Genomic DNA, 25423 nt, shown 5'->3' on the forward strand with positions numbered 1-25423 from the left:
AAAAATAAAGGGGCGCCTGGGTGGCGCAGTCGGTTAAGCGTCCGACTTCAGCCAGGTCACGATCTCGCGGTCCGTGAGTTCGAGCCCCGCGTCGGGCTCTGGGCTGATGGCTCGGAGCCTGGAGCCTGTTTCCGATTCTGTGTCTCCCTCTCTCTCTGCCCCTCCCCCGTTCATGCTCTGTCTCTCTCTGTCCCAAAAATAAATAAACGTTGAAAAAAAAAAAAAATAAAGACTTAAAAAAAGAGAAAAACCTTGTTAAAAAATCCTGCAAGTTCAAAGAGGAAAACGTGGAAGAGAGAATAGCAACACACTTTGGGGGGGGTAATTTTCTTTTAAAATATTTTTTAGAATTATGTCCTTTTTTTTTTTTTTTTTTTTTTTTTTTTTTTTTTTTTTTACTGTGGGTTGGCTGTTGATTTTCATCAAGGTAACAGTTTCTTTGCCAAGTTCAGGTAACAGATAGAACCGGTTCATTCCATTTGAAACAAAACCTTCAGCCCGCCTGTCCAGAGGATGTCTCAGCTGCACACAACTTGCTGTAATCCTGTTGGAATTGGAAGCGCTTTTTTCCTTTGGAAAGGGCAGCCGCCATCCCCGAGTCTCTCCCCCCACGGGGTAGGGGTGCAGAACCCAAGGCTTCTCTTCCCACCTCCTCCCCAGAGAGCTCCCATGCCCCCTCCCCTAAAATCTTTCCTTTTGACTTGTACTTTCCCCTTGGCACAAATGATGTAACACAACTTCAAGACACTGAATTTACTAAGAACTGTGTCGCCAAGCAGGGCGCCTGGGTGGCTCAGTCGGTTGAGCAACCGACTTCGATTCGGGTCTCGATCTCGCCGTCCCGTCCGTGAGTTCGAGCTCCACATCGGGCTCCCTGCTGTCGGCACAGAGCCTGTTTTGGATCCTCTGTCCCCCTCTCTCCGCCCCTCCCCGACTTGCTCTCAAAAATAAATATAAAAAAAAAGTTTTATGTTTCACATCCAGATGGGTCCATGGTTTATCTCAAATCGATTTCTGTGGGGGACCGTCGGGTGGGGGTCAGATAACACTCTTTTTTCCGGCTGACCTAGCGCCACTTACCGGAAGACCATTCTTTCCCTGCAATGTTGCTGTTGTCATGGATCGGATTGACCCCCTGTCACAGGGCTTCTGTTTCTGGCCTTCTTCTGTTCTGTCAAACTGTCCTTCCACAAGCTCGTGCTGCCTTAATCACTGTAATTTTTTGTGTTTTAAAATTTCTTTCAGTAACGTTTGGCATGGAAGTCTGGAATACCTTTTGGTAGATATTTTATGGGTTTTGAAACTAATGTGATATTATTTAAAAAAAATTTTTTTTTTACATTTACTTAATTTTGAGAGACAGAGCATGAACAGGGGAGGGGCAGAGAGAAGGAGACACAGAATCCAAAGCAGGCTCCAGGCTCCGAGCTGTCAGCACAGAGCCCGATGCAGGGCTCGAACCCACGAACCGCGAGATCATGACCTGAGCTGAAGTCGGACGCTCAACTGACTGAGCCACCAGGCGCCCCACTAATATTATTTTTTTAAATGTTTGTTTTTTGGGGGGGGGCCAGGATGGGCAAAGAGAGAGGGAGCGAGAGGATCCCAAGCAGAATTCACGCTGTCAGTGCAGAGCCTGATTCGGGACTCCCATCTCAGGAACTCTGAGGTCATGACCTGAGCTGAAATCAAGAGTCCAGGGGCTTAACCGACTGAGCCACCCAGGCGCCCTTAATATAATATTATTCTTATTAAATTTTCCTTTCCGATGTTTTGCTGCTTATATGGACGAATAGAACTGGTTTTTGGTTTTTGGTTTTTGACCCCACATCCAGTGACCTTGCTAAATTCAATTACTAATTCTAATAGCTTGCCCCTAGAGGCTTGGATCTCCCAGGTAGGCGGTCATCGTGTCTGTGAGTAATGTCAGCTTTGTGCGTCTCCTAATCCTGGTGTCCTTATTTCTTCCTCTTGCCTCTGTGTACCTGGGACTAGAAGAGGTGTTAGCAGCATCTCGTCTCATTCCCGAAGGTAACAGTGTCTTAGCACCTGCCCTGTGCGGTGCATGTTTGTGGCTCCCGTTGCACTCTGCAGTGGCGTTTTAGTTCCTTCTCTTTCCCGGAAGAACCCCGAGGCGGGGGCTCACTTTTCCTCTCGGGACCCCTCAGGGCATCCTGCCTCCATAGGCGATACCTGGTTGTCCACGCCACGTGCACAGGCCAAATACATCGGTACCCCACCTTGCCCTCAAGTCACACTCTGGGACGTCTTTCCTGTGTCCATGGTGGAGTGGAGCGAACAGCTTTGGGCAGGTGGAGGAAGTCCTCTTACCCTTGATAGTTGGCACGAGTCCCGGTGGGAGGACAGGCCCGGTGTGGTGGACGCAGCCCGAGCCTGCTGTCTCCGTGACATTCCACAGGTGAACCCAGACACTGGCTACATCAACTATGACCAACTGGAGGAAAATGCCCGCCTCTTCCACCCGAAGCTGATTATTGCAGGTGATGAGCTGGGGGGTAAAGGCACCGTATTCGTAGCAGCCCCCTTGCCTATTACAAAACGAAGATGTGATGTTCCCCAGCTCGCTATCTCTGCCTCGAATAGCCAGGTTTCTTGGATCTAAGTATATTCTATTCTTTCAGGACAAAGATCTGTTTTGCCACCTTTAGTACTAGGTGGCAAAAGATCTGAGGCTGTTGTCAGAGAAGCATCCAGAAATGTTAACGCCTGGAGCACTTGGCTAGCTCAGTTAGAGTACGTGGCTCATGATCTCAGGGTCGTGAGTTCGAGCCCCGTGTTGGGTTGTAGAGATTACTTAAATGAATAAAAACTTTAGAAATGTGAATCCCTGACTAACTGATGGAGGAAATAATAATAGTTAGGGGCCATCCCAACCACCGTGAAGAGGCACATGACCTGAAGAGGCAGGTCAGAGTGGTTGCCTTCGGCACATAAGGATGTTTTTTGTTTTTATTTTTTTGTTAATGTTTATTTATTTTTGAGACAAACAGAGTGTGAGCAGGGGAGGGGCAGACAGAGAGGGAGACACAGAATACGAAAGAGGCTCCAGGCTCTGAGCTGTCAGCACCGAGACGGACGCGGGGCTCGAACCCACGGACCGTGAGATCGTGACCTGGGCCGGAGTCGGATTCTTAACCGACTTGGCCACCCAGGCACCCCCACAAGGATGTTTTTTGAGGGTGTTTTTCATTTCCGTTCTCAGGGTTTTGGAGGGAGAAATCTCTAAGCTTTCGAATATGCCCATGGCGAGGCCCACATGCAGGCTTGCGCTCCAGGATATCTGGCCGTGGGTATCTGACTCGACTTTGTACCTTTGCCGTCTCAGGGACCAGCTGCTACTCCCGAAACCTGGATTACGCTCGACTGAGGAGGATCGCAGACGACAACGGGGCCTATCTCATGGCCGACATGGCGCACATCAGCGGGCTGGTGGCTGCCGGCGTGGTGCCTTCCCCCTTTGAGCACTGCCACGTGGTGTCCACCACCACCCACAAAACCCTGCGAGGCTGCCGCGCCGGCATGATCTTCTACAGGAGAGGTGTGCTCCGGGGCGTGGGGTACTGGCGGGCTGCTGGCGTTGGCCTTTCTCCTCTGGGGTGCACGCTCGGTTCGGGAAGCTAGGAAAACCCAGGGTCCCTTGAAGGGTCCCTTAAAGAGCTAGTTAGGGGGCACCTGGGTGGCTCAGTCGGTCAAGCGTCTGACTCTTGGTTCCAGCTTGGGTCACGATCCCACAGTTCATGAGATCGAGCCCCACGTTGGGCTCTGCGCTAATCGCATAGAGCCTGCTTGGGATTCTCTCTCTCCCCCTTTCTCTTCCTGTCCGTCCCCACCTCTCTCTCTCAAAATAAATCAACTTAAACAAACAAAAAAAACTACTTAAGGAGGGGGCGATCAGTCTGCAGAAAAGATCTGGAAAGAAGCCCTAAGCACGGCTCTTGCTTCGTTCCTTGGGCATCTGGGTCCTGGAAAAGGAGGAAAGGTATTGTGCCGTGGGTCGACTAGTCTTACCCACAAGGGGCAGGCGCCGTAGCAAAAACAAGATGTGCGAGGCTGGCCAGGGGCTACCAGAAGGCCTCGTGGTGCAGCGTTATTCTGGTGACCTCGCTGTGGTCCAGGACGCCTATCCCAGAGAAGGACTCACAGTAATCAAAGCACGAGACACTGATGTATAAACCATAGTTACCACTTTAGTCCTTTTAGTTAGGAATTTCTGTTGACTGCCTCCAACCCACATGTAAGCACTCCTTTTATTTGGCGATCCCCGTGCTTGGGAAAACCAGATCTGTGATCAGATCATCTGGCCCATGATGAGACCGGATCCTCACGCACCTGCAGAGAAACCAGCCCCTGGGTGACTGGGTCTCTCTCCCCTGCGGCCTCCTTGCCTAGCCCCCTGGCCAGGACTGGACACACCCATATGCCTGCTAGCGTTCTCAGGTCCTGCTGTCTCAGGACCTTCTTCGATTGTACCCACAGTTCAAGGCAGGTGGCCAATCCCACCTGCCTAGAAACTGTTCCTTTCTTCCCACTGAGCACTGATGTGATTTGCTGCACCTTGAACAACTCCTGAATCTGCCACGGACGCCCTCTGTGATCCCGGGCTGCTTGTGCAGCCTCTCTGTGCCTCGTTTCCTCACCTCCAGAGAGGGGATCCTAATAGTAGCACCCGTCCCTTCAGACTACCTTTGGGAGGAGCACATGAATTAACCTTAATGTAAAGTGCCTCGCACGGTTCCTGGCTCACAAGCAGCTCTGTAGAGACAGTAGTTCCTACAACTGATGATTAACTTTGTTTCAGAAAGGAATCCTATTCCTCATTAGAGCCATTATCATATAATATATATCATTATATAAACGAGTCTTCTGTCCTTCAACATAGTCGTCTCGGAAGACTGCTCTCTTGGACACTTGAGGAAATACGCCCAAGGCACATTCTTCATTAAGATCTCAGTGTAGGGAAATTTCCTTTTTTTTTTTTTTAATTGTATTTTTTTTTAATGTTTATTTTTGAGAGACTGAGAAACAGAGCATGAGCCGCGGAGGGGCAGGGAAAGAGGGAGACACAGACTCAGAAGCAGGCTCCAGGCTCTGAGCTGTCAGCACAGAGACGGACGCGGGGCTAGAACTCACGAGCTGTGAGATCATGACCTGAGCTAAGTCAGACACTTAACCGACTGAGTCACCCAGATGCCAGAGGAATGATGGGAGTTCGATCCTTAACAGTTCTTTTTTTTTTTTTTTTTTTTTTTAATTAAGTAAAGCTCCACGCCCAACATGGGGCTTGCACTCAGGACCCTTAGATCAAGAGCCGTATGCTGTACTGGCTGAGCCAGCCTGGCACCCCTTTGTGGAGGGAAGTTTCTGTCCTTTGATTTCATGTACAGAGGGTGGTCTGCCCCCGCTCCGGAAGCAAGGGGCCCCTCTGCTCTGTACCATCCAGCACTAGAGGCCAGGCTTGTGCTTAGCGCACTCTGGGTTTGAGTCCCGGTAGGGAGAAGACAGAGGGGACAGCCCGTCTCACGTTCCCATTCTGTTGTTTTTCTTCAGGAGTGCGCAGTGTGGATCCCAAGACCGGCAAAGAGACGCTGTACAACCTGGAGTCGCTCATCAACTCTGCCGTGTTCCCGGGCCTGCAGGGAGGTCCCCACAACCACGCCATTGCTGGTAAAATGCCACCAAACCCCACCCGGAGCCCTTGGATGGCACCTGGGGCTGCGCCCTCATCCATGGCAGCCCCACGCAAGCTAGGGGTCCTCCTAACTTTGCTCTTCCGTGGCCCCTAGTTCCCACCTCACCTGTCCACCCAAAGTGTGTACCAGGACTTGCACATCGGGGAGAAACTAGAACATCTCTGTCCAGGAGATGCTAACGAGCGAGAAAAGGGAAACTGGCGACGGGTGTCAGTCAGGGACAAGGGGAGCGAGCGATGACCACTCCACACGTACGGCCACCCGTAGGCAGAACCGTGTTGGGTGAGCTTCTGTACAGTGGGTGCGGCCCGCTTTAAGAAATAACGGGGAGGGGCCCCTGGGTGGCTCGGTGGGTTGGGCGTCCGACTTCGGCTCAGGTTATGATCTCGCGGTCCGTGAGTTCGAGCCCCGCGTCAGGCTCTCTCCTGACAGCTCAGAGTCTGGAGCCTGTTTCAGATTCTGGGTCTCCCTCTCTCTCTCTGACCCTCCCCTGTTCATGCTCTGTCTCTCTCTGTCTCAAAAATAAATAAATGTTAAAAAAAAAAAAAAAAAAAACAACGGGGAGGGGATTTAGCAACGAGAAGAAGGCACGGCAAAAGGAGTGGGCGATTAGCACCCAAACCGGGCAAGGGCACGTTGCCTGTCTGCTGACATCCTGACCCTTGCACTGCTGGCCTTGAGGCCGCATGGGAAACGCCTGGGTCCGATGGCACGGTCACCCAGCAGGCTGTCATCGAGCCATTCCGTTCCTGTACAGACAGCTTAGGAAATGTGTGATGATCAGAGTTTTAGGCCCCTGGGAGTAGGGAGGGGGTGGGTCTCCACTGGTGTCTTCCCTTCTCCCTTTACACCTCTCCACGTCCGTGGTCTCTTCAACTCTTGGGTGATGGGATGACCCACCCTGCAGGCGTTCCGGGGCCCTTCCTGTCGTTTCCGCCAACACCGATTAGAGGCTTCTGCGCCAGCGCTCAGGCACACGTCTTTTGCCTTCTCCTTCACCTTCTGTGCCCCCTTGAACAGCCCTTGGGATTGACCAAGGTGCCGGAGGAGTCTGCACGTGCAGGCAAACAGGCCTGCACCTCTCACCGGGCCTCTGATCTTTCGGATCTGCGTGATCTGGCATCAGAGCAAAAGCTTTTTGGGGCAGCTGAGTTTTCATGTTCGCAAAGGACCGTAAAACCCATCTTGCTTAAGAGCTGCTTTCCTGTGGTGATCTTACTAGCACAAGACTCCCAGGCCTGGAGAAAGGCTACCTCAAAAGCACCTCCTCAAAGAGGAGAGGCCTGTGGGTTCAGCCAGGTAATTGTAGCATTAAAAAACTACATACCATCTGGTGGAGGTGGGGACTGTGAACCCCCTCTTTGGTGATACTGAAAAGCAAGGAGGCCTGAGTGGAAGCAAGCGGTGTTCTTGGACTCCTGGTCGGTCTCTTGGTCCCCTCCTGCCTTCCTGACCCCTTCTCTCTTCCCGCCAGGGGTCGCCGTGGCCCTGAAACAAGCCATGACTCCGGAATTCCGGGTGTACCAGCGCCAGGTGGTGGCCAACTGCAGGGCTCTGGCTGAGACCTTGATGGAGCTGGGCTACAAAGTGGTAACAGGTACCAACAGAAAGTGCTGGATGGCCCCCCCACCGACCCCGGGACGGGGATGCCCCTGCTCCTTGGGGTGGCACTTTAAACCTCGCACCTAGGCCTGGGCGCTGCAGCCACGGCTGTGCATCATCTGTCACTGGCATGTGATGCGACGGGTCCTCAGGAGACCTTTGTGAAAGGCCTACCTGAGGCTCGACTGGGAAAGGTTTGGTACCAGTGGTCACACGGCTGGTGGAAGGCACAGTCACAGCTTGGAACACAGCAGGCTCCCAGAGCAGTCTCCCCGGCGATGCCCCACGCCATCCCATGGGGGTGTCTCCACTCACCCCTGAGGGCCCGGGTACAACAGGCGTTCCCAGTAGGAGTTCATGGCAGTATTATATCCATGTCTGCTTGAATACAAAAGCTGGTGGTGCTGAGTAAACCCCCATGAGATGGACCTTCCGGGTGAGGGCCCGCTTGGGGGGGTGCGGTCGCTTCTTTCACCGCGGGTTTCACGGCTAGGATGGCATTTTTCTGGCAGACTTCTGCTCACAAGGCCGCTGTGGATGCTGCCAGTGGGGTGGACTAGGGAAGCGGGTCCTGGTAGGCCACTGACTCAGGTGCCTACTCCCTGCCCGCGGCCCTTTACGGGGATTTCAGGCCCCGGCCTGAGGAGTGGGCTCCCCACCAGACTACTCGTGAGCAGCAGAGCTGGGACAAACGCTGTCTCCTCAGCAGGTCTCGGGAGCACCCGTTTTCCGTTTCACTTCACTTCCTCTTCCCTTTCTTTCTCCTTCATCCTCTGCCTCTTTCAGTTAGAAAGCCCTAGAAATCTCAGTGTGGGCTGTGACCTTCAGGGTCCCTTAGGTCACTCTGTCAGACATGGATGTGCACACCAATACCGCAGGCACCCTGTTAACATGCAGGTTGTGAAGGGGCGCCTGGGTGGCTCAGTTGGTTAAGCGTCCGACTTCGGCTCAGGTCATGATCTCGCGGTTCGTGGGTTCGAGCCCTGTGTCGGGCTCTGTGCTGACCTCTCAGAGCCTGGAACCTGCTTCGGATGCTGTGTGTGTCTCTCTCTCTCTCTGCTCCTCCCCTGCTCCCTCTCTGTCTCTCAAAAATGAATAAACTTAAAAAAAATTTTTAAAAGATACAGCTTGTGACTCAGCAGGTCTAGGTTGGTTGGGGGTGGGGGGGTGTCCTGCATTTCCATCCAGCTGGCGTGGAACACACACTTGGCACTACAAGGAGTTAGACCAATGTCCCTGTGGCTACAGACAGCAGACGGCAGCCCCTTAGCCCAGCGAGGCCCAAAGTCTCACGTCAATCTCGGGAGAGGTCTCCACTTTCCTGAGCTCCCAGGCCTGCCTTCACCCCCAGTTCACTCTCCTCTGAGGACATGGTGTAGATGGCCGAAGCAGATCGTGGCGACCGTAAGCCCAGGAGCCAGCGTTCGTGATAATCTGCTTTGTGCCTGGTATGGGCAAAGTGCCATACGTGGCACCTTATTTAAACTTCGCGACAGCCTCGTGAATCATTGCTCTTATTTTGCAAATGGGTGTCTGAGGTCCCCAGATGCTGAGCTGCCTAAAGCCACAGCAAGCGTGGGGGCGTGGCTTAATCTCTGGACTGTGGGATCCCGCACCTTTGAAGTCATTGCTGTTGTCCAAGTGAAGGGCCCGGGATTAATGAGATTTCAAAGTGGAAAGATCCAGGTGCTTGGAAGAGCCCTGGTGGCCTTGGTCCAGTTCCAGAAAGTTCTAGTGGCCTTGATATCCTCATGTGTTGGGTCAGGGCGCTGGGCAGCCTAAGCTGGGAAAGCTACCGTTGGTTCCCCTCGGGCTCAAGGACCTGCTCCCAGTCACCAGGTACCCTTTGTAAACTATCACCTCTTAGGTCCTGGGGCATCTTTTGTTTAGCATGGGACTAAAGTCTCTCAGGACACGTGGTGGGGGTGCTCACCTTCCTCATCACATCTGCTTTAGCCTCCTTGATCCGTACCCTCATTTCTTAGGAAGAGAGATTCCTTCACTTGGGAGTCAGCTTTCCACATTCCTACATGTCCAACTTGGTTTCCAGGTGGTTCTGACAACCATTTGATCCTCGTGGATCTCCGTTCCAAAGGCACGGATGGTGGCAGGGCCGAGAAGGTACTAGAAGCCTGCTCTATAGCCTGCAACAAGAACACCTGTCCAGGTAAGAATCTTTGCTGGTCTTCTCTTCTGTACCACTCCTGTCTTAGATTTCTTTTGGCCAGAGTTGTAGCCGAGGATAGTTTGGCTCTGGGGACAGACATCAAGGGATTTTCAAGGGGCACATACACCGTATGACATGGGGCTAAATCCTGGCTCTCTTCTGGCCTGCTCCTTCTGACACAGCTCTAACCCTGCTAGGCACAGAGGGGGAGGGACTGAGGTGGACTGCTCGGAGGGGCTACAGGCATTTGGAGAAGGGAAGCAGGGGCCTCTGGAACAGGCTGGGTTTCTCAGGGGGTTGTAAAAAGAATGTGGGTGATGCATCCCTGACTCACAAGGATGCTAGCCTCCCTTTTGGGAGGTCATGCCACTGAAGGCAACCTCCTTGCTGTTTCATCACAGTGGCCACAATGTGCGGCCATCTCCTGTGCCTTTGTGCCCACCTCTGGCATTTAAATCAGCAGCGCTCTGCTTCCGAGATACAGTGGGCACTCACAGGCCAGTTTTTTGGCCAGCTGTCTTCTTAAATGCACAGGGGTCAGTGGGGAGTTGGGTGCAGCCAAAGGACAGAGCCCGTTTGTCTTGAAGGTGACAAAAGCGCACTGCGGCCCAGCGGACTGCGTCTGGGGACTCCGGCACTGACATCCCGCGGATTTTTGGAAAAAGAGTTCCAAAAAGTGGCCCAGTTTATTCACAGAGGTAAGGAGAAAGGGTTGGAGGTTTGCCACTTTAGACTGTGTGTGTGTGTGTGTGTGTGTGTGTGTGTAGTTTCTGATTGTGGCTGAGCAGGGCTGAGCGCTGGGGACGAGAGACGGCAAAGATCACTTTAGCAGCCCATCTAGTCTGAGAGGCTTGTAACTTGTCCTGCCCAAGGAAGGGGGCCACATGAGAATCCTTTCCGAGGGGGACGTGAACACCTAAGGCTGTCACGCCCCCGGGCCTCGGGAGTGTCTCCCGGGCCCAGTGGGGCTGCCGCACTGGCACTGTGAGCCCACAGGGGACCCATTCTGTCTCTTGCGGGCGCAGGGATAGAACTGACTCTGCAGATTCAGGACGACGTTGGTGCCAGAGCCACCCTGAAGGAGTTCAAGGAGAAACTGGCCGGGGACGAGAAGCACCAAAGGGCCATCAGGGCTCTCAGGGAGGAAGTGGAGAGCTTCGCGGCTCTCTTCCCTCTGCCTGGCCTGCCTGCCTTTTAGAGGAGCTGCCAGCCCCCACCTGCCCGTGGGCACCTGCCCAGCACCCGACTGTCGGGACTGCACAGGGACCGCTTGCTCGAGGACCTGGTGCCCTCGTGGGGAGACAGGAGAGCTGCGCCACACAGGACCAGGCTGGGTCAACTTCATGCCCTCTGAGGGGGTTTCTTTTGGACTTTCCTCACATTATCTCCAGAAATCAAAATTTGTTTAAGACCCATTGTTAGTAATTCTGGGACAGGTTATTGAGGAGTTTAAATTTGATCCTTTCTCTCAGTTCTTCTGGAAAATTGCAATTATTTAGCTTGGGTCCAGGGCAGATGAGTGGAAAGACCCCAGTAGTTGCACTCGCCCTTCTCTGAGTTCCCGGGCTTCCTCCAGACTCTGCAGTACAGAAACACCCAAGTTCGGAGCTTCTAAAAGCTGCCTCTTCTTAATGTCTTGTTACGCGGCGGGCTGCTGCAGCACTGACTGATGACCGTTACAAATGAGAAGGCGAATCCTGAAGCTAGGTCCGGACTACCAGTATGGTGGGAGTTTCTCCGTGGCACTCAGGGTGTCATGGAAACGGTCTCGTTCGCCCCCCACCCCCGGAGGGTACCAGGGCCCATCAGGTGTAAGCACTGGCTGAGGAGAGATGGCTTTCCTTCCCTGTGCCAGATAACCAACTCCCCCCTGTAATCAGGAGACCAAGCGTCACCTTCCCAGAGAAACTTTATTTTTCACAGAGCCAAAGTGCAAAACATAGATGACCATTTTGAATAAGCACAATCGAATGTGTAACCACAGAATGTCTACAAGAATCATAAGAGCTTTAAAAAATACAACCAATTTTTATATTTCAAAAATATCTGAACTCAAATAAATTAATTTCTTAAAAAGTACACTTCTCATACTATTTGTTTGGCATTTACTCCGGTTAAACTCTGGTGCGGCCAGACCCAAGAGCCGGCGTCACACGCGTGTTTGAAGTACTCGCGTGGTGACGACCACAGCTCACGTGGTGGTAGAGGACTCACGTTCACACGTGTGGACAGAGGGACATGCGGTAATAGCTTTCCCAAAATAACAAACACGAATTCATCACAGACTATGCTTTTCACCGTAGTCTTCAAAGGTGGCGCTTATATTAACCCAACCTGTGTAGCCAGCCAGCGTGGGGCAGTCGGTGGGTCCTGCCCGGAAGGCGCCCCTGGGGTCGAGGGTCCAGCACGTTACTGGCATCTATACCAGCACAGGTGGGGACAACGGCCACAGACTCCACAGGGTGTGGGTGACACAGCAGTCCCCATATCTCTGCCTCAGTTTGGGAGCCATCATGCTGCCGGGACAGTCTTCCGTTCGGGGGCCTGGCTCCTCCCCCGGCCAGGGCATCTCCAAGACCCTCCTGTGTAGCCTCCACTTTGGAGCTAGATAAGGACTCCCAGGAGGCGTGGGCTCCACACCAGTGGCTTAATTCACTGCAAAGTGCTCGTTCCCCCCCCCCCCCCATCCCTCCTCCTCCCCGCTATGGTCATACCAAACCTGAACAGAGGAGGCTAGATTAGGTCAGTGCTCACAGCGTTCTCCTTTGGGAGCTCAGGAAAACTTGGTGTCTCAGGCCCTATCAGCTGAGACTGGTTTTATTTCCGGCCAGAAGTAGCAATTTGATGCTTTCTCCTTTTTGCAGTCTGCTAATACTGTACCTCTTTTAAAGATTCCAGTTTTGTCACTTTCTGTCACAGTACTGGGGAAAAGCCAGAAAGCCAGTGGGTTTGCTTCTAAAGCACAAACCAAGGCACTTTCTTCCGAGCTTTCTAGGGAGATGGGAAGTAAAACCGGATTGCTGGCTTGGGAGATCAGCTCCTCGGAAGATCGTCCACACTCCCCGACGGGTTCCCTGCCGGCTGAGTGTTACCGCAGAGGAGAAGCTGACCTGCCTTGCAACAGCAGGTCCGGGGAGGTCGGGACATGCGTCTCGCACTGGCGGAAGTGGGTGGTCACCGTGCGTGCCGCTCCCAGCCTCCAGAAACATGTCGTTGAACTGTAGCAGCCCTGGCACTTGGGGTAGAAACTGTTGGACTTCCTAGGATTTGAGCTGGGATATGTCATTTGAGGTTGAAACCTACAATACCTTGACTATAGCAACGGAGAAGCAAAAAGCTAGATGGGAAATGACAGGTGGGCTGTCGCGGTTCATTTCCAAATTCCAGCGCAATCTGTGTAACTTCAGCCCTTGCAAGTTAATCATGGAAAAGTCACAATTTCTAACACCCCAAGATTCCACCGAATGGAGCAAGGTCCCTAGGGAAATGGTGAGGTGTGAGGCAACAGCTCAGGCTGGAGCGTCCCAAGGGCCACACGTGGGCCTCTAGAAACCACGACTGCGTAACTGCTAACCTTATCAGGCTGCTCTCAACCTGGACTGCTTGAGAAAGGGTGGCTGGGGGCAGGGGAGCGGTAACGGATTGGAAGTGAAGTTGAAATAAACCCAGTTTTGGTGCCTGGGCCTTCAAAATGAGTCAGGACTGACAAAGTCAAGGGTCACGGATGGCCTCTGTTCTCTGCAAAGTGTTTTCAAGATGTTTTATCTGAGGCAAACCTGAAACGAATATTTTTAAAGAGACAGCCCTGTCGCATAGAGCTCCCAGCCTTAAAATTTGCAGACGCGGGACTTCTAGCGGGTTCTGCTTCTCCAAAGTGGAGGGGATCTGAGAAGGGCAGTCCCACAGTCTCAAGTGCCTGCCCACACTGGCTCAGTCCCTCGGCCACTTTAAAATCCCTTTGGAAAGAAACATTCTTGGCATCAAGCAATCCTCGGAAACTGCCACACTGAAAAGCTAGGTGTTTACCAAAATGTAAAACTGGAGTCTAACTACTTGTCAGGGAAGCCAGCTTTCTTTCACGGAGGAACGACTCAAGGGAGACGCTCCTCACCCACTCTTTCTGAGGCTGGCCCCAGGACAGGGCACACCCGTTCTGTTCACACCCGACTGGTCTCTTGCCTCAGAATCCTGGGGCCTCTGGAACCATCCTCGAGGCAGAGCTTCCAAGCAAACACCCTCCAAAGTGACTTCTACTTCAGACTACCGTGTTGCCTGGCCTTAGCTTCTAGAAGGCCAGGTGTGACTGACCTTCTGCCTTGATCAGTTTCCCAGGTGACAGCAATGTTAACTGTAGAGTCCGTGATGCTGTGGAACAGGATGAAAAGCAATGGTGGTGCCAACGATCGCTTTCAACTTTGTCAAACGGACCCCACAGACCCTTCTTTCCCTTGGAGATAAAGTGTCGTAAGGTCATGTCCCTGGAGGCCTGAGTAGACAGCAGTGAGCCACCCAGTTAGAAAACAGAGCAGCATCTTGAACACGAGGGACACGGGAGGCGGCAACGAAGAGGGGAGCCCATGGAGAGAAACAGGCATCCTACGCAGCCTTCCCCACATGCAAACACACGCTTGACATTTAAAAGCTGCCAAAACATTCCTGGCGACTCTTCTGTGCGTGAACAAAGTAACAGGCACGGGTACAAAGAACACCCGTGAGATGTAGACAGACCGTCTACCTTAAAAGGTCCTCAGTCCCAGCCTCGGGAGCGAAATCACACACCCTCTGCCAGGAACGTGGACCCTGACCGGAAGCCGGCGGCCAGGAGCCAACGGGCCACATCCTTGTGTGGAGGACCCGGGCGAGGAAGGGGCCACGGGAGGGATGTGACGCAAACCCCCCTTGGGTTCCCGCCTCCGCTACCTGACCTCGACGGTAGGCCACAAAGCTGACAGACCAGTCTCGACAGCAAGACCCCAACTACCTGGAACACGGCACCGGCAGGTGCACACACGTGTGCTCAGGAGCAACCGCCCGTGGCTGGTTCGGGTCTGTTTTATCACAATTTTCTTGGAACGAATTAAAAAGCAGAAATATTAAGAGTTCTTCCTAGTTGGAGAAAAAAAAAAAAGCAGCCATACAAAAAAAAAAAAAAAGTGTAAAAACTTCAAGGTTGCAAGAAACTCTATCAAGAAACCAACAGCAACTGAGTAAGGAGCCTCAGGGGGGTCATGGTGGGTGAGTCGGGGATTGTCTCCTTCCCTGAAGGGAGGACTCACACGGGACGGGAGTGAGCTGCCGAGAGGTGAATGTACTTCCGGGGGCCCGCATGGGGGCGGGAGCGAGCCGCAGTGAGGAGCATGTACTTGGGGGACCCACATGGGGACGGGAGCGAGCTGTGGTGAGGTAAGCACACCTGGGGGACCCGCGCGGGACGGAGTGAACAGTGGTGAGGTGCGTGTATCTGGAGGGCCCGCGTGGGGGCAGGAGTGAACAGCGGTGAGGTGTGGGTATTCCAGGCCCGCGGGGGACAGATCCACGAAGACAGCCAGCCACACAAGGAGGCTCTCCTTCCTGGGGGAGACCCTGCCCGTGGGTTCTCACCAGCTGGGCTGCCCGCCCGGACCAAGCAGCCGGGTGGAACCGCGCCGTCACCGTGCCCACAAGACCCGCAAGAGGTAGTGAAGTGGTCGCAAAGGTTTGCTGTGGGTGGGGGACTGGGGTGTGACCTCGGCCGAGTGCCAGCATGTCTGCAGACCTTCCCCAAGAGGACAGCATGGACTCGCTCCCAGAAAGGCTGGTGGGCTGGGCCCCAGAGGCCTGCCGGCTCTTGTCACTTGCACGGGGGCGATGGCACTGTGGCCCCAGGCTCTCCAGCTGCGAGAGCAGTTCTCACTCACAAGCAGGGACTAGCGACTAACGCTAGTCCCTCCTGCTGACCCGGGGGAGCAAGGTACGAGCCCCCCCCCCACTCCCCCAGGCACTTCTGTGCCTAGTGGGGAAGCGAGGACCAGACAGGGTGCTGCTCGCTCTGCCTGCAGCCTTGGGGCGCAGGTCACGCATCTGCCACCACCCAACTGAGGCACGGCTGCCTCCCCTCCATGTCACTCATTCAGGGGCTTTCTCTGGGATGATGGGCTCTAGGGGGCCGAGTAAAAGACCCTAGCCGGGGTCTGAATGGGGCAATGGATGTTCCGTTGTCCAGTTTCCCACCAAACCATTTCAGTTAACGGGGCGCTTCCCTTCATTTTGCTGCCCATGTGTCTGGGAGCTGAATGCGTAGCCTGCTCCTCCCGCGTGGGCTTCACCTTTCCACCCCTCACGCCCCCCACCCTCACCCCCCGCATCGTCAAAAGGGCGCTGGCTCTCTTCTGGCCTGGCTACCAGTCCTCAGGGAGCCAAGCAGCCCCCTCCTCGCCAGGGGGGCCGAGAGACCTAGTACCGTCCTTACTGACGCCTTCGGAGAGCCAGGCGCCCGCCTCTGCCAGAGTCCCGACTCCCAAACCGCCTGAAGCCACGTGGGAACCAGCGCCGCCACCTTGGTTTCCTTGCCACTCAGGTCACCAGCAGCCTAGACGGCTCAGAGGGCCGCCTGCTCGTGCCAACCCCTCCCCTCCCCGTACCCTGAGTCACAGGTCTTGGTCACAGTGGCTGGGACTGACCTCAGATTTTGTACAAAAAGCTGGGGACGTAGTCGAACCTGAGCGTGGGGTGGCCGGTCCCGGGAGGCTCCTGCACGTAGTGCAGCTTCAGCAGCTCAGCCAGGTACTGGACCACCTTCATGTCTTCGTTCACCAGACCCAGGTTCAGCTTCAGGAAGCTCGCCCGGCGGCTGGCCAGCAGTTCCTCGGTCTCCCTGTCGTGGGCAGGCAGGTGCAGGTGGTGGCAGAAGGTGTAGAGGAAGGCCTTGGAGCAGAGCTGGGTGAGCACGCTCTGGACGTGCAGGTAGTAGGTGCTGCCCCGCTTGATGTGAGTGCGGTGGTCGGCCAGCCGGGGCACCAGGGCGCCTCTGTAGAGGGGGCAGCGCAGGGTTTTGCTGTCCAGGTCCAGGATGCTCGTGTAGCGGCTGTAGCGGCTCAGGGTGTGGAGGGCGCCGGCGCCGGCTGGGGACGTCACTCTGAAACACACAGGCCAACGTCAGGAGGAAAGACTCGGGGCGGGGCGGGGGAGTCTTCCCGTTTCCAGGCCGGCTTCCGCCGGCCAATACTCACTAGCTCTTTCTGGAAGGCAAATCTGGTCATGATGCTCTTCAAAGGGCTCCTCGCCACCCTCGTGACCGAGTTCAAGTGCCCTGGCATGGCCGACAGGCCCTGCTTCCTGTTGGCCTCTGAGGCCCCATCTGTTACATCCACGACTTCCTTGTGGCCACGCCAAGCTTTCAGAAGGGCCTCAAAATCACCGGCCTTCGTGCTCTGCCCAGAATGCCCTTCCCTTCCATTGGTACTTGGGTTTATGGCAATTCAAGCCTTACTCAGCCATCCCTGATCCCCTCCTCTGCTTCCCTGCTTTTTTTGCTTTGTGACCCTGGCCAAGTTCCTTAGCCCTTCAGAGCCCCCTCTGTAAAACAGAGATCACTGGTCCTGCCTCAAGCGGTCACCGCAGAGACAAAATGGGTTGTGCTTAGGAGAGTGCCTGGCCCTCAGTATTACCAGCCCAGCAATGATCAGCGTGGGGACTGCCATTTAGCTCTAGTCTCTCCCACTGGACAAGGCTTCTGCAGACCCAGGACCATCTGATTTGGCTTCCTGCCCCACTGCCCACTACTGTGCCCATACATCAGAGGCAGGCAGGGCTTGTTCAGTGAGGGAAGGGGTCAGAGTGATCAACCCTAGTAGCTCTGTACAATCCTCTAGATCAGGGGCGCCTGGGGGGCTCAGTCAATTAAGCATCCGACTCTTGGTTTTGGCTCATGATCTCACAGTTTGTGAGTTCGAGCCCTGCGTCGGGCTCTGTGCTGACAGCTCGGAGCCTGGAGCCTGCTTTGGATTCTGTGTCTCCTTCTCTCTCTGCCCCTCCCCAACTTGTATTCTGTCTCTCTGTGTCTCTCAAAAAATAAATAAATGTAAAAAAAAAAAAAAAAATCCTCTAGTTGAATTTTCCCAGAGAGTCACCCTGCAGTCTGGCAAATGTCTGGCTGACCAGAAATTTCATAGGCGGACACAGTTCTGGAATTCAGGGCTTGTGCCAGACCTGAGATACTGTGGACAAAGGACTGACAATCACTCGGGACCAAGGTAACCTATTTTTTCCTTCCTGGGTGCTGTCATCTTCTCGTGTAGTTAACAGCATCTACTACATACCAGGCAGTGACCTAGGGGCTGAACAGGCAACGAAGAATGAGCCTGGTCAGGCTGGGAAGAAAGCACAGGCACATGGTGGGTACACTGAGTAGAGATGTGGTCTGGGTCTCCACGGGGAGGCCCGGGGCCAGGAAAATCCTGGAAGAACGGCCTCGGAGCTGGGCCTTACAAGAAAGGTGGGCTCCGAGAACCTCAGGGGGCATCCAGACCATACAAGAACAGGACCACAGAGACGGGAAAACAGAGCCACATGGGCCATGTGTCGTGAAAACCACGAGGAGAGCAGTGGGCTGGGGACCCCATCACATAGGCGATGAAGAAGCAGGGCTTGCAGGTGGCTCACTGGCTTCTCGGGGACACCACCTTCTCAGTCCACTCCTGAGGCACCCTTACCTCCCTCGGAAGGGGGCCCAGGCCGCAGGCCAAATGCCTCCTCAGCCATGGCACATCCGGCCCCCCGAGGTTCTGCCGCAGCAGAAAAGCCAGGCCTCGCCCCGTCCTCCTGTCCCTCCGTTCCAGCCACCTGTCCTGCTGGAACACCCTGCCTCGGCCCTGCCACTCCCAGGAGCTCTGACACCCCCCCACCTACCCCTACCTACAGAGGCACCACTTTTTCAGAAGATGCTGCTCCTTCTAACTCTCCCTCCACCTGTTTGCCACGAAGCTCGTCAGGAGGCGAGCTAGCACGGAAAGAGGCAAGCCCCAGGCCTTTGGTCCTCTGCTCCTCCCACACCTGTCTTAGGTTCATTACCGCCCATCCCAACACCGGAGGCAGCCTCTGGACACATGTGGACACTGAAGCCCAGAGAGGGGCCGTGGCTCACGCAAGGTCCCCCAGCTAGAAAGTGGCTGAGTCAGGACGCAACCAGGGCCTCTACCCGCCCCTCCACGCCCCACAACTAGCACTCTCTCCCATGAGAACTGAGCTGTTTTTCAAACAGTCCAGCGCTTGTTCCTGCTACCTGGAAGCAATACAATTATCCCTCATTTTGATTTCAAATGGGAAACCAACATGAGTTGGTACCCATGAGTATTTACCCATCTCTCATACCCACGTGTGATAGATCTGACAGATGAGCATTTCCAGGCAGAAAGCCTACTTCAGTGGAAAAAAAATCCAAGGGCAGTGAAACCGGCAGTTTTGGGGTGAGAGTCTTTAAAAACAGATTATCATCTGAGCTGATTTTGGCTGGAGTCAAAGCACCTGAGAGGGGACAGACCCTCCTGGGTCAGAGTTCTCGGATTCCAGATTAACCCAGCACGGGGGGGGGATCAACCCCTGCCATTGCTGAGCAGCCCATCCCTGGGCAGGAACTTCATGGCCACTCTTCTACTACTCCTCTTGAATGCTGGCCCTCAGACGGGCCTCAATCTGCCTCGCAGTTTGAAGACTGCTTCTGCCTGCTGGGCTGACTCACCACCTCTCCGCAACTCTGAGCGTGTCCAAGGACAGGCTCCACCCGGGGGCTCTGCGACATTCCGGATGTGCACCTTCCCCACAACTGCACACGGTAAACATCTTAAGCCCCACTCACAGACGTGTCCGACAAGCTTTGCGAACGAACGAGAAGACTGGCCCAAATTCCCACGGCGGATAGTGGCAGCGTCAGGACCTGAGCTCACAGCGCCCACTGTGTCCCTCCCTAACCACAAGGAACCACGACTCCTCGGGTTTTCATCTCAGAATGAGAATGAGAATTTCATGCTCGGAATTCATACTGGGTCGACTGCTCACCTCCCAGGGTTTCTTTGGGTGAGCGGTGGCCAAACCAGTCCCCACTCCCGTGACGTGCCCCCTAGGGAACAAGGCCTCCGACCCCTGCCCACCGTATCTCGTTCCAGAGCGGGACCCTCTGGAGGCAGACACTGCCAATTCCCAGCGTGTGCGCACGCCCAGAAGGTCTGAGAAGCAGAGCAATGGGAGGCACTTCCCCCCTAGGGAATGTCTGCAAAGCTCTCGCCTGTCACTTCTGATGGGTCCCTCGCCTTCACAGAGGGATGCTGAAAGGCTCTAGAGCCTGGCCGGGGAGGGCCACGCTCAGCGGCCGCTGCCTTGGCCCGCCTGCCGTGAGTCGGTACGTGCCCCTGCGAGGTTATCCGAGAAAGGCTCACAGTGATCAGGTACAGACCAGATGCGATGAGCCCTTCCACACCTGCTCTCACGACGCAGGTCTCGTCAGCTCCGTGTGCAGATACAAACAGGCTCAGAGGTCAGGCTGACAGAGTGGTGACAGAGCTGGGGCTGGCGTGGGGGGCCCCATGAAGACAGCGCCTGTCCTATCACGGGGATGCACCATGGCTGACTCACAATTCTGGCAGCAGGCCGGGTGGCCGGCATTTAATAGCCGCCTATAAACTTTTGGCAAATGGTCATTCAGTGATCCAACCCTCTCATTTGCTCAGGAGGGAACAGAGCCTCGCGTGGAGTGACCTGTGGCTAAATACTGGTAGGGCCAGCCCGGGACTCAGACCAACTCGAACCCTTTGCACCTCGGGGAGCCCGTCCGCCAGCTACTCTCTCGCACCCACAGACTTCATTACTGGATCATAGCAGGTGTTCCAAGGCAGACCAGCCTAGGCCTCAGAATCCTCAACACAGCACTCCAGCCAGGTACCCAAGAGAGCAGAGCTGGTGTAAGAGATGAACTTCTTTTGCCGTTCTGGCACATTCTAAGGAGGGAATTTCAGGGAAAGCAGAAAGGACGACACTGTCCTGAACCTGGCCCTGGATAAGCGGGCCGTCAATAGATTGATGTGTGTTTTAGATTCTCCATCTTTAGAGGTGAATAAGTGGAAAGGTCAAAGGTTGGGGTGAAGGGGTCAGTTGGAGAAGAGGTGTGTTTAAGGGACACCGACGCGTTATTCCACCAAGACAAGTAGCAAAGACAATCCATGAAAAGTCCTTCCCTTCCTGCAACAGATGGGTTAAACCCGAGCATAGGGCTGGCATCAGCCGAGGGACGGGATCCCGAGAGGGAGGACAAAGCCCACAAGGGCACCCAGTGCAGCCCTCTAACTCCTGATTCTGCATCCACAAGCAAGGACTCAACTCGGTGGTTTCCTGTGTGGCCCAAGGAGGGGACTGTTCCAGGTGTCTTGGCCATGTCATACCAAGTCCCCATGACACGCTGGCAAGCCCACCCTCCTGGTCACTCAAGCCAAACACCTCAAGCCTTCCCCAAGCACCTCTGTCCCTCATTTCCCACACTTCACTAACCTGCCCCGTTGGTTTTCTTATAACACACAATGCACTTGCTGTTGGAACTCTCCTCCCTGTTCAGCAAGGCTCTGGCCATCCGTCTCTGCTCCTGAACTACGAAGTCTTCCAGGGCAGCGTCCTTGCTCAGGTACCCCCAGATGGTACCCCAGCACCCGCCAGCGTGGCCAACGAGCCAAGTCAAGACGGGGAAACAACACTTGCTTGAATCTCGGCACCACGACCCTGGGGAAAGCCTAACGCAGCAAGGGTTAGAGTGAGGGCCGGGTAACTTCTGCAAGAGGAGCGAACAGGGCAACTCGGGACACGGCGACCTCACTGATACCGAGGACCTCAGCAAAAGGCAAGACGGAAAATCAGAACAAACGGTTGCTGACTGCAGCGGGGCAGAAATTCCTTTTGCTCTTTCCATGTGACATGGGAGGTGCAGGCTGCCTGCGTCAGCGCCTCTGTTTTACAGATGTCCAAAGTGGGCCGCTGGGAAGAGGATGAGGGCACACCCTGAGGGAAAGAGACCCTTAAACCAGACAACCTGTCAAGCAGTATTTGGAAAAAAACAAAAGAGAGTCTGCTAAACCTCCAGTAACTTGGAGAAATGAAAGAGCATTCAAACAGAGAAAGTAGGAATTGGGCCTTGCATTTCCTTATTATTTAAAAAAAAATTTTTTTTAATGTTTATTCATTTTTGAGAGACAGAAAAAGAGAGAGAGAGAGAAAGAGCGCGCATGAGCAGGGGAGGGGCAGAGAGTAGAGGGAGACACAGACTCCGAAGAAGGCTCCAGGCTCTGAGCTGTCAGCACAGAGCCCGAAGCAGGGCAGGAACTTTCGAACCACCATGAGATCACGACCTGAGGCAAAGTCAGACACTTAACCAACTGAGCCACCCAAGTGCCCCTTGCGTTTCCTCATTAAGACAGACTTCTAAGTTGGGGGGCGGGGGGGAACAGCCTTCTAGGGTGAACAGGACAGTGGAGTAAAAGCCACTGGACCCCTCTGATGTCCCTGTCACCAGTGATGGCTGCCATCTTCTAGGAATACCACAGACCTTTCTCAGAAGCAGGTCTCTCAATCATTTATACCATAGTGTGAATTTGAGGATCACCAAGAGCCTGAGATCTGGAAGTCAGCCGTCCCCCAACGCTTGCTGTATACCAGATGAACTCCATGTCCTACTGAGTCAGAATCTCTTGGGGGATAGGGCCCAGAAATTCACGGTCTAAACAAATTCCCCTAAATAATTCTGACCCGACAGGTTGCAGACCTCAGCTGGCAACCACTTAGGAACTGCAACCCCTCATGGGAGGGACAAGGAAAGAGAAGACCAGAGAAACGGAAGGACGTGCCTAAAGTTACAGAGTGAGTGTTGGGGGTCCGGTCTGGAAGCCAGGTCTCCCGATTCTGGCCCCACCACGCAGACGTGTTAACCTCACCCAGAGGGATGGACGTTCAAAACCTCGTCTCTGACTGGACAGGGCCCTTCCCCACCCCCGGTAAACAGTTACCTCTGCAGGCCGATCAGCTTCCACTTCTGAAAATCTGTGATGTGCAAAGGAGAGGAGACCCAGTGCTTCACCGGTTTGGCGTGACGGCTGTGGTTGGGGACAAAGATGGACAGCGCCGTCACGAGCTTCCTCACTATGGCCTCATCCTCCCCCAGGACCACAAGGGTCCTCCCGCTGAGCAGGGAGTAGATGGCTGGATGGGCAAAGGGGTACTGACGGATGAATTTTAAGGCGTTCTGGCCAGCCCTCTTTTTATGCCTCTCAGAAGAGGGCCCGGTGGGATGAGCAGAGGAGGGAGTCCTGTCTGAGCTGGTGGAGGCTATACTGCTCATATTACTGGTAGTGTCCGAGTAGTTGTCCAGGCTGGTCTTACTGACATCCCGGCTAGCCAGCAGGCGGCTCGGGTCCAGCTCAAAAGCAGGGAAGCCTTCAGAACTGTTGTCTCGGGAAGGGCTGGCGTTTTCCCCCGCAAAGTCCACATGGAACCCCTGGTCTTTCTGCCTGTAGCGCTGCGGGGGGCTGCTCACTACTCCGTCCGGGTCAGAGTGTGTGTGGGCTGGGGTGGAGAGGGGCACCCGCAGACTGTCACTCTCCTTCCCAATGCAGCAGGAGGAGTCCGTTTGGGACAGGGTGTTTTCTAAGCTGCCCTCCTCTGCCTCACCCAGCTCTGGCGGGCTGATGCTCGCCTGGAAGTGGATGGCTCCCTCGCTGTCATCTGCGTACGACTCTTCTTCGTTAATGGCACTTGGGTAGCTGGCCTTAAAGTCATCAGGGATGAGGGCCTCAGAGGGGCAGGTGCTGAGGACTTCGATGCTGTCCTCGCTGATGGTCCTGTGGCTGACCGCTTTGCTCCGGACCACCTGGGGGCTCAATGGCACCGTGAGGCTGGCCTGGCTGTCAGACTTAGACAGCACAGAGGTGGACTTCTCCGTGCCCAGAACCTCGATGCTTTCGCCACTGCTGATGCTCCCTTTCATATCCATATCCAGGCAGTCCAAGTTTTCCTGGGGGTCAGAACTGCTCAATTCTGTCACCTCCACTTCCTTGTACTCCTCATCTCCAAGTTCCTGCTCCATCTTGATCGGCACAGACTCCACACTGGACTTGTAAGAACCAACGCTAATGAACACTTGAGGAATCGGACACTCGTCCAGAGACCTGGAAGGCGGCCTGCCTGGACTGCGCTTAGGGGGCGCGCTCTCTTGCCTCTCTACCATCCGGTCGTCCACCTCCACAAAATCTTCAAAGAGGAAGTTTGTTATGTGCTGTTGTTTCAGAAGCGCTCTGTCAATCTGGCTGGTCAGGAGGTAGCACAGGTCTCCTCTGAACATGTGCTCTATGTGGCTGAGCTGAGCCAGGGTCTGGGTGAAATACTCCGTGTCACAGAGCTCTTCCAAGGTCTTCAACTTCTTGTCAAAACACTTGGTGGACTTTGCTTTGATGAGCTTGGGGGTGTAGGCAGGTCTGCAGGTGTAAAGGTCCGCGTCAGCCGACTCATCAGGGTTAGAGGTAGTGGCTACCTGGTCGGCCTGATCCTGCACGTGCTCTGTCTCCGCAGAACACAAGGCAGACCCCTTCGACTTCCGATGAGGGTATGAGAGGATCTGCTTCAGCAGATCTTGATGTTCAATTATGGACTTCTCCACACTGGCCAGCTCGTTGGCTTTCTCAATTGCCTGAGATGAGTAAAAGCCCTTGTCGTTGGCCTTCTTCTGGATCTCCGTTTCGGTGTGCAGCACTGTCCTGGTGTAATCCAAGTCTTTCAGCTTTTTTTCAAGTTCTCCCGCAAATGCCTTCCTGTTGCCCGTCTTCAAGCACTCAGAAGCTTTGGAAAACTCGGCTGAGAGCTCCTGAAACTGCTGCATGATTTTGTGCTGGTCCGCTGAGATATAAGCCATGCAAAAGGGCCTCACAAAGCCCCGGGCCTCCAGGTCGTACAGGGTAAGGTGGTGCACGTACGCAAAGGCTCCCTCCTTGGAGTCTCCCAGCACCACCTTGGAGTCCTCCACAAAGTTCAGCTTGGGGTAGGCAGAACCCGGGGGATGGCCCACAAAGGAGGCCTGGTAATCCACAGACATGATCCGCAAGGAGAAGTAATTGAGATCAAAAGTACCAAAAACTTTGGTGTCATTGGGGATGGTCAGCAAGGGTTGGGGTCCCACCTGCTCGGAGAACTCGGAAATAAGGATGAAGTCCCGAGAGAACTTGGCCCCAGACAGTCTGGACCATGGGTTGGCTCCTTGGCTGGCGAAGGGGAAGAGTGGCACCGAGTACTCCTCGGGCAAGGCGGGCTCATTGTAAGGCTCCTCCTCGTACTCCTCCTCTTTGGTGAAGGCCACCACGTCAGGGGCGCTGATCATATTTCCAGATGTATGGAGAGAACATTGAGAAGAAGTGAGAAAGAATGCGGGGTAATCAATGCAGGGAAGCCATGCCTCTGGAAGAGGAAGCAAAGTCCTTGCGGTCTTCTTTGCGCCCTCAGGGGTACTAGGCTGTCTCTCGCACACTCGAAGGCTCGAACTCCCACAATCCCGTCAGAGATACAGCTAACTCTTCCAGAGCCCCGAGGGGCCTCATGAACTCCGCAGGTCCAGAAGACCGGGTAGGCGGGTTACCCTCCTCCTCCGGCGAGGGCGTCCGGCGCAGGACACCTGCAGCGAGGTCACTCGCACACCCGAACCCACCGCGACAGCAACAGCCCAGCCCTGAACCGGTGCCTAACGCGGGACTACGGGCCGCCGCAGGGGCCAGTCAAGCCCTGCCGCCCCCACGGCCCGAGGGCAGAAACCGTCGCGGCTCCTTGGACGCCACAACCTGGAGCAGGCTACCGCGGCGCCGCCATCTTGGCATCACATGACTCGCGGTGTCTTGCGCCGCGTGACCCGGAAGCGTCCGCGTAGACTTCCGAGCGGGAGAGAAAACGATTG

At 54.7% G+C, this 25423-nt stretch overlaps 2 protein-coding genes across 2 annotated transcripts in view; one reads left to right on the forward strand and one right to left on the reverse strand.

Moving 5' to 3' along the window:
- Window positions 1–11559, forward strand: part of SHMT1 (serine hydroxymethyltransferase 1) — a 26666-nt gene extending 15107 nt beyond the window's left edge. Inside the window, exons 6-12 of the mRNA XM_086686182.1 lie at window positions 2420–2501; window positions 3347–3559; window positions 5569–5685; window positions 7186–7308; window positions 9364–9480; window positions 10068–10178; window positions 10506–11559. Coding sequence (XP_086542308.1) covers window positions 2420–2501; window positions 3347–3559; window positions 5569–5685; window positions 7186–7308; window positions 9364–9480; window positions 10068–10178; window positions 10506–10678 — 936 coding nt within the window. The 3' untranslated portion in view covers window positions 10679–11559. The remainder of the gene's footprint in view (window positions 1–2419; window positions 2502–3346; window positions 3560–5568; window positions 5686–7185; window positions 7309–9363; window positions 9481–10067; window positions 10179–10505) is intronic.
- SMCR8 (SMCR8-C9orf72 complex subunit) lies at window positions 11372–25413 on the reverse strand. The gene is made up of 2 exons (XM_025920443.2): window positions 22497–25413; window positions 11372–16594 (listed from the first exon to the last, which is right to left on the reverse strand). Exons 1-2 carry the CDS (start codon window positions 24854–24856, stop codon window positions 16141–16143), a joined length of 2814 nt encoding a protein of 937 aa, XP_025776228.1. The 5' UTR covers window positions 24857–25413; the 3' UTR covers window positions 11372–16140.
- Between the last annotated feature and the right edge of the window lie 10 nt (window positions 25414–25423).

Source organism: Puma concolor, chromosome E1 (genome assembly GCF_028749965.1).
Source record: "Puma concolor isolate L17-30 chromosome E1, mPumCon1.1.hap2, whole genome shotgun sequence".
Taxonomy (NCBI): Eukaryota; Metazoa; Chordata; class Mammalia; order Carnivora; family Felidae; genus Puma; species Puma concolor.

Excerpts from the sequence above, each read along its gene's own strand:
- SMCR8 (XM_025920443.2), bottom strand. The coding sequence starts at position 24,856 with ATGATCAGCGCCCCTGACGTGGTGGCCTTCACCAAAGAGGAGGAGTAC. Across the intron at positions 16,595-22,496 it reads AAGCTGATCGGCCTGCAGAG|AGTGACGTCCCCAGCCGGCG; the intron begins GTAACTGTTTAC and ends TGTGTGTTTCAG.